The 16,766-nt window shown below is 38.4% G+C and overlaps 2 protein-coding genes across 8 annotated transcripts; both read right to left on the bottom strand.

The window, feature by feature from the left end:
- Window positions 1-212: 212 nt before the first annotated feature.
- LOC112276777 (putative DNA helicase MCM8) lies at window positions 213-7,708 on the bottom strand. 5 transcript variants are annotated; one of them, XR_016500695.1, is made up of 19 exons: window positions 7,524-7,708; window positions 6,987-7,236; window positions 6,366-6,506; window positions 5,958-6,069; window positions 5,439-5,658; window positions 4,907-5,073; window positions 4,491-4,742; window positions 4,221-4,316; window positions 3,904-4,056; window positions 3,657-3,727; window positions 3,318-3,436; window positions 2,895-3,024; window positions 2,552-2,597; window positions 2,151-2,313; window positions 1,752-1,923; window positions 1,433-1,603; window positions 1,208-1,321; window positions 556-877; window positions 213-299 (listed from the first exon to the last, which is right to left on the bottom strand). XR_016500695.1 is itself a non-coding variant. In XM_024508457.3 (18 exons), exons 2-18 carry the CDS (start codon window positions 7,155-7,157, stop codon window positions 851-853), a joined length of 2,325 nt encoding a protein of 774 aa, XP_024364225.1. In that variant the 5' UTR covers window positions 7,158-7,246; window positions 7,524-7,708; the 3' UTR covers window positions 536-850. The 5 variants fall into 5 exon arrangements, 4 of the variants coding, with proteins under 4 accessions (XP_024364225.1, XP_024364226.1, XP_024364223.1 ...); XM_024508457.3 differs by lacking the exon at window positions 213-299 and having other exon boundaries at window positions 536-877; window positions 6,987-7,246; XM_024508458.3 differs by lacking the exons at window positions 213-299; window positions 6,366-6,506 and adding an exon at window positions 6,578-6,622 and having other exon boundaries at window positions 536-877.
- Window positions 7,709-10,867: 3,159 nt separating this feature from the next.
- On the bottom strand, window positions 10,868-15,030 carry LOC112276343 (peroxisome biogenesis protein 3-2). Of its 3 annotated transcripts, XM_090247038.1 has the most exons (10): window positions 14,730-15,030; window positions 14,201-14,445; window positions 13,617-13,793; window positions 13,204-13,403; window positions 12,795-12,919; window positions 12,481-12,608; window positions 12,008-12,250; window positions 11,603-11,865; window positions 11,209-11,377; window positions 10,868-11,032 (listed from the first exon to the last, which is right to left on the bottom strand). In XM_090247038.1, exons 2-8 carry the CDS (start codon window positions 14,248-14,250, stop codon window positions 11,604-11,606), a joined length of 1,185 nt encoding a protein of 394 aa, XP_090103164.1. In that variant the 5' UTR covers window positions 14,251-14,445; window positions 14,730-15,030; the 3' UTR covers window positions 10,868-11,032; window positions 11,209-11,377; window position 11,603. The 3 variants fall into 3 exon arrangements, with proteins under 3 accessions (XP_090103164.1, XP_024363349.1, XP_024363350.1); XM_024507581.3 differs by lacking the exon at window positions 14,201-14,445 and having other exon boundaries at window positions 14,730-14,937; XM_024507582.3 differs by lacking the exon at window positions 14,730-15,030 and having other exon boundaries at window positions 12,013-12,250; window positions 14,201-14,382.
- Window positions 15,031-16,766: the final 1,736 nt, after the last annotated feature.

Genomic DNA, 16,766 nt, shown 5'->3' with positions numbered 1-16,766 from the left:
TTCCAAATAATCAATCCGCTTTCAACGACGCGAAAGCTTCTCATCACACGGAATGAAATGGTCAAGTGCTAAAGTGAAGATTTTTAGAGTTAAAAAGTGAAGCACAACATTAATGCAATGATCAAAATCCGGGATACGCGGATTGCACGTATCAAGTCGGCAGCCCAAGATAGGCCACAGCGCTTAAGTAAAATCGCAAATTTAGACTCGGGGGCACCAAAGCACCTGCCGTATCATGCATGGTGATAAATTTATTTCAGAATTGCCAAAGTTTCACGGAGCCAGGTGGAAAAAGGCCTCTGCAAAAGAGTCCCGAAGGAACAGCCCACATTTTATCTCTAGAAGAAAGAAAGAGAAAAAAAAAAAAAAAAAAAAAAAAAAAACCTTTTACTTAGTACAGATGATGTTTAAAAGGTTTAAGAATGGAGCAACGAGTCAAACAACTACATTCACTGTCACTAGATAGAAGAGTAAGGTTTGGTCAAACAATGTAGGAGGAATACGGAACAGGGCAACAACCAAATGAGAGGATCGGTGACAAATCGAAGATCTTACAATGTTAACGTCCGAGTCCTGGGCATGTCTATGTCGAGATCACAACAGGCTCCTTTCATGAGAGGAGCTGTTGAGGCAATCTATACAATTTCAAGAAGCAAGTCATGCCTGGGAGCCTAGACGTCTGCGGCTGAAGTGTTCCAACAAGCAGTTGATCTAAACCAATGTTGTCTGCTTCCACTAACGTTCCCGTTTGCGGTAATGTAATCGGACATAGTTTATCCCAATTTTTTGTATCAAGCTCACCACCTCTTCAATGGTTCTTAGTGGACATGTTTCTCAAAAAGGCTTCAATTCAGTATTTCGATTGGGAAGATTGAACCTGCGAAGCCAAAATCGACAACAAAGATTATGCTACTGACAACTAGAATACCGTAAAATATCTACGTTCAGAAAATTAGTGGCTGTAAAGGAAGCTACATTGTTGAATCACCGAGGTGGATGACCAGCAGATTAGTACTGATGATATGATAGAAGACTAAAATTTCAATCCATTTAATTAATTTTTAGGAAAAAAAAAGAAAAAAAGAAAACCAAAAAACCGAAAAAAGGAGTTTGCAACAAATATCCGTACCAGGTATATGAGTGCAATTTTACTCGGGTAAATGGTGAAAGACGAGAGTAAAAAAGATGCAAGTAGAAAACTAAGTACCTGGTATTGGCGATGCCCTTTTTTCAGCAAATATCCTGCAACATTTAGCTTGTCGATAAGGACATCCACATCAGGCACTTGGAGGCAGATTTGATCCGCAATACTGAACAGCTCCTGCAAAAATTGATGGGAAGAATGTAAGGAATAGATGAAAATATGCAAAACAAGAAAAAGAGAGTTTGGGATAAAAGGAAGAAGTTACTTGAGAAATCAGCTCGCACTTACTGCTATCGAGAACAAATTCCTCTCCTCCGCTGCAGCCTTGCGCTGAAGAAAGCTCAAAAATCGCTTGCCCTCTTTCTGTTGACTCATGCCTCCACTACGGGCAAGATCCACTTGACCGTGCTCATCTACTAATTTATCAAACAATGACTCTTTCATAATCTCTACCACATCCTGTGAAAGGCACAAGTAGAAGCACACTCAATTCTTTGTCAACCAATATGTTGGGTTTGATTGCAAGTTGAAAGAGAATTCTAAGAGTGGAAAGTACCCCGATATGATGAACATGAACTCCGTAGCCATCAGCGTTCATATCACGTACCTTGGCGTCCTGCTTAGAGATTTCTTCGCGAAGCTCCAGTCGAGCTCTAGCTTCAACAAGGCGCACTAAGCTTTCGAGCTGTCTAGCAGTAATTGGGCTGCCATCCGCATTGCTATGTTTTCTAAGCTGAAGATAAAAGTGCTGCAACACATCAGCAGCTTCCTTCGTCATCCTGAAAAAAATTAGAATTTATAAGGTGAGTATTGTGAAACCGCACTCAACTTCATCCATTCTTACGAAATACATTCTGAATCGCACAAACAATTATTATAGTAATGTCAAAGCACAAAAATCATAATCTTTTCAAGATCTATGGACTTTGAATACAAGGTCAAAATCAACGTGATTTACTCAACGTGTGTAAAGGTTAACTTGGCTAAGCCATACACTAAGATGTACCTTGGATTTACATATTGACGTGCATATGCAATGTACTTCCTAAGAAACTCAACAGGCAAAGGCTTCAAGTCCCTGTCCTTCACTGAATCCAACTTCAATCTCTTTAAAAGAGTAGAGTCTCCCTCTAACACTTGTTGCAAACTTCCTTGAGCATGCTGTCTCACTGTAGCCAACAGCAGATGGAAATATGCCAAATCAAAATAATGTAAAATAAAAATATCAGATGCGCACCAAAAATCGAAATGTGACTGCTAAGTACATGAATTTTTACGACTACTGACCCTGAAGACCTCCCCTCTCAAGTAAAACTGCTCTTGCCAAGAATAACGAAGAAAATAACAAGTGCACAATTTGACTCAATCCTCATCTAGATGTGACTGAACGTAACATTCAGGACTAACCTGATTTTTTAGCACCTTTTTGGCGACTCTTCGCTCCTCCATGAAGCTGTAAACAACGAAACTATCTTATAACTTTGCGGAAGAGTACGAATAGCATGCACAATTCCATTACAACAGAAGTCATTGTGCACTTCCTCTTAGGAGCTCAAAGGGTTGCAAGGGTTCAAAGAGTACTTGATTTTTCATCACATTGAAATCGCAAACACGATGTTTTCTATCTGAAATATTATACAATCAATAGACATAGACAAATAGCAAGGAGTTTAACTATCACACACACACGATAAGACTATCTGATTGTTGTAAAAGAATGTAGAACAAGAATCAAACACCAAAGTTATACCGCCATGATATGCTCAGACAACCGTTGATCCATGTCCTCGTCAGGTTTGTCAAGTAATATGAATAGAAGGTCAAAACGTGAGAGGATAGCTGCACTCATCTTCAGGTTTTCATTCACTGTTTTTGAGCGACTGCGCACAACTCTCACTTAGAGTCAGAACTGTGAAGTTAGCCGTAAATATTACCTATTGATACAACAAAACAGACTTCGAACAAATAAACTCCCGTCCGGAAAAACCTTCAGATGTGCACTCAAAGGCTAAAGAAATATACGCCAACTCTTTACAGGTTACCTCTGGCTGATATAAAGCAAAACATACTCCATAAGATTCATAATACAAAGACTAAAGCATAATAAGAACAAGAACATAATGAAAAAATACAAGCACGTGTCGTTTAATTCCAGCAAAGAGGACGAATTTACTTGTAATGACCACCAACTGGATTTGCAGCAGCAAGGACTGATGTACGTGCTGCCAAGCTGGCAACAAGTCCAGCCTTTGCAACCGATACACTTTGTTGTTCCATAGCTTCAAGTAGGGCCTGAAGTTGGTGCAATATGTATGAGAACAGAGAACATGAGATTTCCCACAGTTCCCCCAGTTCTAAACAAATCGAACAATTATCATATATCTTCTGAATATTCAATTCAGACATACTAACGGCCGAACAGATAAAAGCAATGCCACTTACAAGTTAAATCACCAACTACAAAGTTAGAACTATTTTCTGTACGATTCATGTGCAGATGAAGCCCCCTTACCTGATGCTCAGAAGCCATTTTGTCGAACTCGTCAATGCAGCAGATACCTTGATCTCCAAGAAGCATTGCCCCTGCAAGTTTCTACATGTCAGAATAACAGAGAATACGAGTTCTCCGCCGTGGTGTTCAACATATGGAAATAAATGCAGTTGAAGGTATCACGACCACCTATTTTTCTCGACTCGCAGGATTACTTCGCTGGATAATCTCTGGATCCTCTATATAAACTCTCAAATACATTTTTCACCTGCTTCGAATACCCAATCACCACTTAGAGCATCCTTGACTACTGCTACAGTGAGACCAGCTGTGGTGGTTGTATTTCCGCAGACATATAAGCCGCGTGGGGCGACCGAAGAAGCGGCTTGCAGCAGCTGACTCTTTCCGAGCCCAGGATCACCTACACTAGCATCACCAGCACTTGTGAGGAGCCTGAATATTACAAGGTGATAGCCGGAAGAATTAAGAATTTCAAAAACTGATGCGTGTAAACAAAAGACTGGTTTGAGTAGCTCGGTAAACAATTTTGCATCTTACAATTTTTAATGTAGTTGAGAACCTTACCGACAATAATAAGGTGTATAGTCCCTCGGACAGGCACCTTGTTCTTATCCATCACATGTTTTTGAACACCCCCAAATAAAGCGAGAGCAATACCAGCTGCACTTAAATACCATGGTCAGTTCTGACTAGTGCACACCAATTGAATCCGAACATAAGCCCATATTATTTGTTCTACGGTAAAACTATTTATCATCTATCCTGGGCTGAAACTTGAAATCTAATATTCCTGCCCCTGAAACAAAAATAAATCAATGTTTAAAGTGGTTTTACCTTTCACCAATTCATGGCCAAATATAGATGGACAGATGGAATGCAGAATCTGGCGGAAAGCATCAGAACCGGCTCCCTCTATGAAATTTGCGATGGCCTCATAGTCCTGAGAAGTAAAACTCAGTTGGTGCGAAGAAGATGCCATCCTCAAATCACCCTCGGATTCTCCATCTTCCGACCGTTGGCTCCTTGTATTTGTAACAGAGACCGCTTCTAGGTAGAGATGATATAGACATTGTTTACCTTTCTTGCCTACACAATGTATCAGTTGAAGCTCATAGATAGTTTCGAAACCAATTGCAAATGTTAAAAAGCCAAATTCTCTAGGTTTTGCATGGATCTGGCTGGTATGTGCCCACGACCTCTCTCTCAGCGCCATTGTTACAAGCTCGGACCCAACAGCTACGAAGACTTACCGCCACCTCCGACATCTACATTGGTGTTGATGAAGTTTACAATGCCACAAATGGTGACAACATCTCCAGGGACACATATATCCACCAGGTCCTCTGTCAACTCACACTCTACGTTTCTTGGTAAACGACCTTCCTCATAAGCTTCTTCGCTTACAATTTCTTGGATTCTTGCAAAGAACACATAAAACTATCAGAGTAAATACACAAAGATATCTAAAGAGAAAAATGTCCCCTTCACAAACTTGGGAAAGGAAAGGAAAAAGGACAAAAAAAACACTAACAGAAAAATGAATGGATTCTAAACATGCAGCACCAGAAAAGCGAATGAGAAAGAATTCGACCATCTATCACAAGATCACAATAATTACTCAGCTCCCTAGACCGAAGTCTACAGAAGCAAGCAATTCAAGAGGCTTGTGAATGTACCTGCAGAACATCTCATAAATCAAAATGACACAATCGGGAAAAATCTATAACCACGGTTAATCAAAATGTCATATGTCTCTTCCAGGATTATTCAGAACTCTTGTACCTAATTTTTTGAAAGTCGATGCATTTTGCTGTGGATCTTTCAGGAGTGAAAGTCTTGCTCCGACAACTGCCACCACAGACAGTGGGCGGCGAAAACCTTCCATCTTTAAATTGACGGGAAATAACCCGTTTACACTTGGGACAAGTGAAGTCCATACAAGTAACAAGCGGCTTCACCACGCTCATCCTCACCACAGTTCCTCGCACTGATATAAGCCTTCCTATTGCATAAAGATTTTGGAAAAAGAAATAGAATTTTAAATCTTTAAGAGACTCAAACACGGCATATGAAAGTTTTCGGTGCATCGTTCTAAAAACTCTAGACAAGATTATCTCTCTACTCTGTACTTCTTCTAAAGAAATCCATATCAGTTCAGCATTCAATCCAACATATACAAAATAAAATAGTCTAGACATACAAACAAATACACAATTTTCACAGTAACCCCCATAGACTTCAAAAGCCATAGAAACATCGTCAATATGGAACTACAATGTCCTCATGTAAGAAACAAATTACCTATCCATGATGCTTTCAAAAGTTTCAGTGCAAGTAAAGACTCCGGGTGATTATGCAGTCTAACGATGATTTTCCCAGGGCTGGCCACCTGCTTGCCTAAGCAAAATAACACCTGCGAAACGATATTGACATTGTTTGACTTCAGTAAACCGTAAACTGGTAAGAGACAACAACACCGGAGAACAGTGGAGAATCTCGCTGCTATTGCAGTAGGTAGAATCATTCCTGGTGTAGACCTATTCAATACTTTGTACTTATTTTTCTTTTTTTTAAAGTAAACCCAAGCACCGTGCTTGACTACAAATCTTCCGAATACAAACCTCATAGTACAATACAGCACCCATTTTATTCTAATGTAATACCAGCTAGACTTTGAACACACAGAATTCGTAAGTGAGGTGCTGTAACCTCGTAAACGGCAGCCCCTAAGCATGAAAGTGCTTCATGAGGGGCCATTTCAAGGGCTGCAAATAGTTCCTCATTTGCGCAACATTTTTGAAGTACTTGAAAGTCCAATGGCAAACAGTACGTGTGAGTCTCTAGTATCACCTGTTCACATTTCAATAGCATTAACTAACATCGAAGAAAATGGCAAGGAGTCTAAGAGTGAATTATCATACATTTGCGTGATACATGTGATTATGAATCTGCTCGCCTACGTATGCCTGAACCAGAACAGAGTGTCTTCTTAGCTGATAATAAAATATTCTGCTCTTTTGAAGTAGAAATAAGCACCTCGATTTCAGGAATGTTCAGGAAAATCAGATTCACAGCGCTGTCAACTCGAACAAACTTCCACTATAGAACATCCCTAGAACAGATTCAGATTTTTGAAGCCTACTTTTGTGTCGGCAACAATAACAACTAATAATATGACTAGTAATACATTCTCCTTTAAATGAATGCAGCATACGAGGAAATTGAGTTCAAATGTAAGTTATCGTTGTACAATATCATGTTCCAAGAAATTGTTTCCAATGACGATTCATCACAAGGAAAAGATTTAGACGCTCGATGATTCCATCGTACCTGCGACAGGATCTGCTTGGCAGCACTCGTCTGGAAAAAATCTAGCAAACTCTTTATAAGCATTGCTCTCCTATCATCGAGCCGGAATTCCTCCCCCGGAAAATACTCCAGCCATGAACTTGGAACATCAGACGTATGAGGAGATGATGGTTTCTCCACCTCCGTCTCCATGTTTCCACAATAAACGAGAACGGAGAGGAGCAATCACAATTGAAAAATCGTCGCCATTTAAATCTACCACAGCTAATACCTGCGATGAACTTTCGCAAAATCCAATCAACTTACTGAGCCAACTTCGCCAATAAGAACACGAAACAAAAGAATTCGCGTAATTAGTGCGAAGCATGGAAAAAACGCTGCTACAAAATTCCGCATCACCTCAAATAAACCTGGCAGTAGATACCATTGCCGCAATCACGAAGGAAGAAACAATTGTCTCAAGCTCTCCATAATTGACAACTGCAATGCACCAAAAAAAAAAAATCTCCAACGGAATGCAATTCAAAGGAAACACAGGCCCTAACAAATGCGACCGACCTTGATTACCGCCACAGCCGCAAAGCGAAGCGAGTCTCGAAACTCGCCGATCACTGTGGCCGCTTCGCCATGGCCTTCGGACCGAGAAGTGCCATAATTCCACACTCCCTGCGCTCTGGTATACAAAACGTTCATTGATTGCGGTTGCAATTCCATTCTACGAAGGAGGAAGGGGGTTTGTAATTCGGGAACCGGAAGCGTCTACAACAAGCTGAATTCATACCGCGTAGCTTGGCGGGAGAGAAGCTTCGACGAATGATAAAAGGCTTTAGATGATATATTGACAGATTAACGGATACATCCATGTGATGAATGTGTTCGTTATTCTTCATCGATATTTCTAATTTCAAAATGCTAGCACAGCAATTGACCAGGAGTTCTTCGAATTCTTCTTTTTTCTTATAATTCAATATATATATATATATATATATGCTTATTTACTTGTGAATAACTAACAACCAAAGTCAAAATCAAGAAAGATTTCTTTAGATTATTTTATTCTTTTAGATATGAATTTGGCTTATTTACCCCTTGTAGAAATGAAGTATTGTAAAATATGTAGAAATTGAAATAGAAATATTATAATTAGTAAATTCATTTGATATACATCTTTGAAATAAAATAAAATACTTTGATATGCAAAGAAAGCATCATAGGTTTTTTCTAATTTTTTGAAAAATTATATATTATTTTATATCAACTAAACCTTCATTTTTTTATTAAAAAATTAATTCAGAAGAATGGGTGTATAAGAATAAATTAAAAAAATAATTTAATTTTCAGGATATGCAAAATATTATATTAGAATACTATTAAACATGAAATCAAAACCAAATTTAGTTGCAATTGGATCTGAACTAATTTTAAGATTAAAAATATAGTTTTGATTTAATTAATATTAATATTAATTTTATAATTTTTTATATGACTTGCACTTCAATATCATCAGTATATCATCAGTAATCTTTTATACTTGATAATAATAATAATAATAAATTAAATTATTAAAAAATAAAAGACATTAAGGACTTCTAGTTTGAATAAGATTTAAAGTTCAAAGTTTTTTCATTATTAAAAAATACATATATGTATATATTTAAAAATATATTTATTGTTTTCTACATATGGCATACATTTATTCATCTATACATTTGTGTTCTTATGTGCCACTTCAACATCCTTTGCTACTTCTTTTGTTAGTTCCCATCACAACGCCAATCTTTTAATTAAGCATAATAAAACAACATGACATAAGAGCATGTTTAGAATTTTCTTAAAAGTTAGAAAGTGATCATCTATGGTATTAGACCAAACTAGAGGTTTTGCCATCAATTTAGGTTATTTCCATGTATAGGTTTAATTATGACAAGCCAAAATCTTGGATTGAGGTGTAGAATATTAGCATGATTTGAAATTAGTGGCCACAAGGCATAGACCATCTAATATTCTAATTATGTAGAATTTATGTCACCATTGCATTATTGATCCTCTTGCAATATATATGAATGTATTAATTAACTATTTTACCTTCCTTAAAGCATCACTTATGGCTATTCTTCTAACCTTAAGGAATAGCCTACTTATTTTAGCAAATAATATTTGCACTATTTCTCATTTTCTTATTTTTTAATCTAAAAATACAAAATAGAAATAGAAATATTTCGATTACAAAAAAAAAAAAAAAAATACAAAAAAAAATCTTATCAAAAAAAAAATTATAAATTAAATTTTTTGTAAATTTGCTCATTGATGTTGATACATACTGAATTTTTAGAAAAACATATTTCAAAATATGATTGGTTTTTTGTTATTAAATTTCAGTTTTTCAAACCACATGTTTTTTTTTTTTTGAAAAACATTATTATCAAAAAATCTCAAGAAATACTCAAAAACATTTAATTTAACACATTTTCAAAAATTAAATTAATAATATTATTATTCCTTTGAAGAAAAAAACATCAATTTTTATTTTTTGGTTATTATTTTCTAAAAATGTAAATCATCAATTCTATATAAATATTTGAATGTAATCAAATTTAAATTTTTTCTTAAATCATTACTAAAGATAATAAAAAATTGCATATACATATATTTTTTGTAATTTATTTTTATTTTTAATTTCAAGGCATTTATTTTAGATTTAAAATAAATCAAAAGTAAATCTAAAAACAATTAATTTTTAGGTAAAAATTACACTAATAAATCAAATAAAGTAAGAATACTAACTCTGTAATAAATCAAATAGAATACTAACTCTGTAATATTTTGTTTTGTTACATTTCTTTTCAAAAGAAATACATATATATATATATATATATATATATATATAAAGGTTAAAAAGGAAAAAATCAAAATTTTGGTTAAATGTATAATAACATTATATAATCTCAAATTATGAAAAGTAATAACACAAATTGTATTATATATAGAGTTTAAATTTAAATTTAAAAACTAAACTAAACTTAATTAAAAATAAAAAACATTTTTGTGTATATTCATACATTCATTCATTCATCCATCCAAAGTATATTGCTCATTATTACATCTCAATAACTTGCTTTAACATAATATGTTTGAAGCAAAAGAAGAGGTGTTAATATTAGAATTTATAATTGACAAAATAATTTACTGGGGAAATACTTGAACTAATTTGAGCACCTTAATTTTGTAAATAATACAAAATTCTATAATATTACATAAATTTGAAGGTAAAGAATATGTTTACAAAATTATGTATTGTTTTAAATATAATGAGTTTAATCTTTTAATGTTTTAATTGAAATACTAAAATTTGAAAATGGACATTTGTACTTTTGTTAATATTTTTCAAATCACAAAATTATTATTTCATCTGATCACTCACTTAAGTTCCAAGCCTGCCATTACAAACCCGATTAAAAACCATGAAAAAGAAACTAGTGTCATTGTCTAGAGTACCCAACAAATGCCTTGAAAAACCATTTCCTGAAAGGGTTTGTGGTGATGAGGAATTGATCCTTTTCACGTAAATAGGAGTTGCTACTTCAATTCATGCACATGAATGAGGTGCAGTGACTAAAAATTAATCACTTTCTGAATAGAAGTTACTATTTCCATTCGTGCACATGAATCTCATATCCATACAAATGCGTTTTCTATGCTACTTGAATTCTATTTGCATTACCGAAGGGCAACTTCCATTTTAAACAGAAAACGCAAACCCCTCCAGAACAACTAAAAAGAGGACAGCAACTAGTAAATGCTCTTCACACCAGCTGTAGATAATGTGAGGAGTGGAACACTGATCAGGCCCTACTCTGGCAACTGCTTAATATCATAGCCTACGTAGCAAGATGCTCATGAAATTGCAAAGAATTTAAATTTAACTTTTATTTCCAAGCTGCTCTACATCTCATTTCAAACATTTCAAAGCCGCCCCTCCCCTGCCCCCCACTTAAATACTCCAGGGACTCTGCCTCTGGGAAAGTGCATAATGTTCCTGATCACATCTTCAGCCCCATAACTCAACACTGCAAAAAGATTAATTGAAGGTGTGGGATCAGTGACAAAGGTTCACAATTCTTCCAAGAGCCTCGTAGATAAAGAGTGACAAGTTCAAAACGAAGTATCAACAAAGAACAGATGCAACTATAATTCATCCCTGGTAAGTACGGTTGAACCTGGGCATTAAAGTGATGCGCATTACCTTAAAACATTTGCCGAAGAAAACAAGCCCAGTGAGTGCGCTGTAGGCAGAGAGACTCTCAAGAAAGATGATAAACCCATTGCAACATTCTCCAATCTGTAGTAGCTCATGTCAAGAGCTTTCCATACGTAAATGCTCCAATCATAAATGTCACCAATCCCATTCATTCCTGCTTCATCGACAAACCACTTCGTCAAAAACCCTCAATAAATACCCCATAAAATGATCAAGTGCATTGTGCTTTCCGTGAGGGATGAAGTTAAAATCAAACTTAGCCAGGCACGAGTATGTCTGGCAACTGAGCGACTACAAAAACCAATCATGCCAGAATTAACGTGGCACCCTAGAGGCACTTCTAAGTATACCCCAGTGGGATTCTTAGAGTACGCCTCACCTTACGCAAGCGTCTCCTCGCTTGAGTTAGTATACACCAGGGCACAAAAAGCATGCACTTGCGGCAAGTCCGCCAATATTCTTATGAAGCGGTTATCATCAAGAGACTCCAAAAGGGCAGATCCAGCTCCTGCTACAGGAGGAAGCAGCTTCGCCAGAGGGATACCATTATCTGAAGATCCTCTGTATATAGCATAAAGCTCTTCCATGACTCCATCCAACATAGAATCCACACAGACAGCCATCACTTCGTGGAATTCATTGCTGTCCAACGGAATCAAAAGCCAGATTGTCAAAACACAATTCACACAATACACCATTTTTCTTAACAGTGCTACTATAGTTTGATATAAAGGACGCAATTCTCAATTCCGCTTGCTGACAAAGCGTGCATCTTAGCCATTACCTTACCAAAACTGCCCTGGTTTCATTCATGAGCTGGTCAAGCACCTCATTGTCATTGAGCGCCATTTCTGCAACTGGATTTGATGCATCAGCTGAAGAGGCGACTGACAAATCATCTGGCAAGACATTATCTGGTGGGAGAACATATTGAACCCAGGCTGATCTCTTGCTATCCAAGGTTGCTCGAATTCTCATAAAAACATCCCTAAGGTCGTCAAGTGTGTAAGGCTCCTTCAGTGGCTTGCTGGAAAACCCCACACAAAGTACCGATCAGTCTAATACAAGATATTTACTCGATGTTATCGTTCATCATTAACAACAAAACAATGCCGAAATGAGGATACCCAGTTACGCCTGTGAAGCTTCCAAGCTAGAAACTTCTTAAGTAAGAGATAGCTATTCAACGTGGAACCACTGCAGTGCATGGCATCTGGAACTAATTATCACATACAAGCATAACTGAGAAAAGCATACCTCCTCAGTACAATTTCTGCAGCCTGATTAACATCTCCAACAAGAGCATCTAGACCCTTGTGATGCAAATATCCAGCGTAAGCTATAAACTTATGTTGGACGCTCATAGACAAGGGCACGTGCGAATCCTGCAATGGGACGGAACGAGAAACATTAGGGCAAAAGATGTCTGGCATAAAAGGAGGCTGTTGAAAAGGCGAAGTGAAGCTAGTAATCAATCATCGTATAAAAGCATCTGAGAGCTCCCGAAAACAAGAGACAAGGGACTAGCCACGAATATTGCATCATTCCGTCAGTCATCTAAAACTCTGTACCTCAGGATTCATAAAATCTCTGGCGGTGTCGAAATATACATGCCTCCCCAGGATGTTTAGTTGAATGCGGATGAAGAGATCCAGCAGACTGAGTGCTGACATTGCACAGACTGTGCGAACGAAACCTAAACACATGTATTTGAGAAAGACAAGGCATAAGGAATCAAATACAGAACATTACACTATCTGGAGCATGCCATGTCAAGGATGATAATAAAGAATCGTCCGCACTAAAATGCCTAGAACATTATAGGACAAGTGAGAAAACCAAATGAAGCGATTTGGTGAGCTGTGCATCGTCTTCTAGCATCATAACCACAATTTTGACTGCTCACCTGAGCCTACACAACCATTGATAAATTCATAGCAGTTACAACTTAAGAATTAATTGGAAATAATTGCAACTCACTTAGGGTCTTCAATTCTTGCCATAGCTGCATCTTTTCCCTCTGACTCAATGATTGCGGGTCCTCTTTGCCTAGAATCAGCTTCTCAGTTAGTCCCGATAGATCGACCTTGGAGAAAAGCCTGTCTTTTAACTGCGGTAACATTGACGGTAATGTTGTTGTGTCTGATATTCTTTGAATGCTCTCAAAATGGCTCTGCAGCCTGAAACCAATCCAGTTCATTTATTGGTTATGATGTCATGCAGTTCGATAAGGATAAAACACTAGTTCTCCCATACCACGCAACCAGATATAGGTGAACTACATCTTTTGAAATATTATTCCAACTCAATCACTACTAAAATATGTCATATTTGCCAAACAATTGTATGCACATGATGCTAACAACAAAACGAAAATGGATAATTGAGCATACTGAGCTTCGGCACGTTCTTCAGCTTCCCTCTGCAACAATGCAGCTCGTGCAACATCTCTTTCTTTCCGTGCTTGCGAAGCCAACCCTAGGTACCGGAAACCATAATAAACTGCCGCCCCTCCTCCCACCAATCCAGCTGCAACGAGCAACGATCGCCGATGCTTCTTGGCCCATGCCCTAAGCAGATCCAGCGCGAGTGTAGAGCAAGTCAGATCAAACCAGGGACTAAAAACATGTTCAGTGCTTCAACACTTACAAGAAGGCGCACGTGTGCTCAATCGGTTCAAGCATGAAATCGTAGACAACGCTATAGTAGAATTCTCCCTACGGAAAAAATAATCATCCCCTTCCGCGAAGAGTAGAAGGTTGCAATTCGATAGGGTTTGTGAAGTTCATACGACCTGAGTGTTCACGCCAGACTCAACAACTCTAAGTGGCAGGAAAATAATTATTTGCAGGGTAGAGGAAACCAATCTGTCTCTAGCTCACAGACGCGTACATAAAGTGCATGCAATCAAAAGACTCTCGAACTCCATCGGGAATTTGAGAACAAGGAACGAGATTCGTGAAAATTCCCTAACCACCTGATGTTCGAAGGAACCCGATCATAAGAAAGTATCCAAGACACTGCCATATTGGATAGCCACACGCGAGCAAACGGATTCAACACACAACAGCCACAAAGTCCCAAAACTGACGATAATAGTAGCCCTAAAATTGGTTGAATTCTCCTAGAATTATATAACAAAATCCTCCAAAGATTTTGTGACCAGCAACGGAATCAGGCAAAATTTCCGAAGAAGTGCCATTCCGCAAGGGCCTTTCAGACCTGAGGTTCCAACTCCCAGATACCCACAATGTCCCTTATCAATTACGTGTCGTAGGAATTGATTGCAACCCACAAAAGTCTAGCCACACCTCCCACGTGATCAATTGCTCGGACTTAAGTACGCCCACGCTAACCTCACATAAAGTCTCCCACGCAACAAATTATGTTCATCAAAACTTCTACAGTCGACAAAACAATTTCCCAAACCTCCCAAAGCCATCACAATTGTAAATCGCTACAAATCATTCAATCCCCTGAAAAACAGCAGCATCTGTCATTCTTACTTGAGATCGTAGTAGCACGTGAGGTGCAGCGGCGTTGTCATCGTGATGGCGAATTAATTACCAAAACGGGCTAACCTGAGATTGAAGAGAGGAAGAGCAGATCAAGCGTGTCAAATGAAGAGAGACGAACTGTTAGCAAGTAGAGATGAGTCGTGTTGGCTCCATCGCTGTCATCGCAGAGCAGGGGAACCCTCAATGACAGAGGTAAGCTTTTGCCGAACCTCCGAAAAAGCGAACCCTAGTAAGTCTCTAACCGAGGAACTGGCTCTACGGTTCCACAGTATCTGCTAAATTTGGCATGACTTGCACATCTGGTCGGGTATAACCAGCAGCTCGTCATAAACTTGCTGACGGGAATCGACAGATTACCGATTAAGATTCTGTAGAAAGATCGGCCTTAATCGGGAAAAACGAAAACCCGAAAACACATAAACGAATGAAGTGTTGTTGGCAACCAATCGATCACTCTCAATGTTGGTGGTTGCTTTGTCCTCTTAGGAAATGGACACACACCAAGTTTATTCCTCGCTAATTAGTTCTGCAATGCGAACAATTCGGTGCAGAATGGAATATGAGTTTAACCACGGACAACATTTCGATTGGCGATTGCACAGCCCAGCAACTTCTCATGGGAGGTCATCATAATCACTATCGTCAAACCAGCCTTCGCCATTTCCCGTCACAAGACAAGAAACGATTAAACGAGATTAAGATATGTCGTGACTCCTCTTCGGACCAGTTCGCATCTCATTAGCTCGATGAGCTCGCTAAAAATTCTTACCAGTGAAGAAGTAATTAAATAAAATCGATCATAAGTACCCCCCAAACGAACATTGTCATTTGACGATTTTGTTTGATGTTACTTTTGTTCTTTCTTTATTCCTGCAACAGATGGTTCCGGCTAAATGTCATTAAGGTTGTTCACATGGTGTATTTTATCCGCAAACGTTTACTGTGGTGCACAACTTGCAGAGAAACTAGGAGGAATCATTGGAAATTTGTTGAGTCCTACAGGAGCTACAGTGGCAAGCCAGTGAAATCTGTTGCTTGTTGTGAATTCTAACCTGAAATGTTAGTTGTCCAATTGCTTGTTGTGGATACCTATGCGAATCACAGAATTTTGAGCTTCGGTTTCAAGGATAAGTTTCTGGTGAGGATAGTTGTAGTCTTCTCTTTCCATTTTGAAGCAAATGCAGAAACAAAACCTTTGGGATTTGCTTTAGAAACATTGCTACCCATGGACGAGAACATACGAACTTCCGTAATGTCAAGGATCAATCTTTCGAGGATTCATGTGAATTGGTCGTTTCGAACTCTCAGCAGGACTGATAGCACCTAGTCTTTCTCGGAACGATTGATTCTCTTCGCTTGACGACCTCCACCTCAGTAAAATCGGCGTATAGATGGAAGGCTGCCAGAATTTGGCGAAGAAATTGTCTTCGATAAGGGTAGGGCTGCGCATCCTGGAGAGTGCGGATCAACGACACGTGATTCTTCACTCAACGCTCGTACTTCTGCACTTTGGAATTCCAGAGACGTGCGTGAACTGAAAACCATCGGACAAAAGGAACTTCCACTCATACATTTGACTTTTTCTGCAACTTTCATTCGAGTGCTAGTACAACACCGCAGCCTCCGTGCTAGTCGTGGTGTACGAATCCATGTGCTCGCCCTCGCCGAAGAAGTTTGAACGCCTGTCCAACGGCCTTTCTCTTCACGGGCGGAGCTATCAAGACGAAGACTCCACAACCCTCTTGAGATCTCCCTCCAATATGTGGAGATAATTCTTGAGGTCCAAAACCGTAGCACAGGAACTGTGGCCAGTTGCCGCAAGTGCAAAGCGATTACTGTCACCGCCGCTCGAAAGGATTCTTGATCCTTGTCTGCCCCCAGCACTAGCAGAGGGAATCTGTTTTCTCCTAACCCCTAACAAAATCATAATCCATTCTAAGAGAAGGAATAAAAAACCCCAAAAAAAAAACCATATCCATGACAAGGAACATCGAGAATAACAGCACGCACGATCCAGATTATGCT

This window comes from Physcomitrium patens, chromosome 24, assembly GCF_059467195.1.
Source record: "Physcomitrium patens ecotype Gransden chromosome 24, ASM5946719v1, whole genome shotgun sequence".
NCBI lineage: Eukaryota > Viridiplantae > Streptophyta > Bryopsida > Funariales > Funariaceae > Physcomitrium > Physcomitrium patens.
Note: the sequence above shows the minus strand (reverse complement) of the source record. Positions and strands in the feature narration are given on the sequence as shown.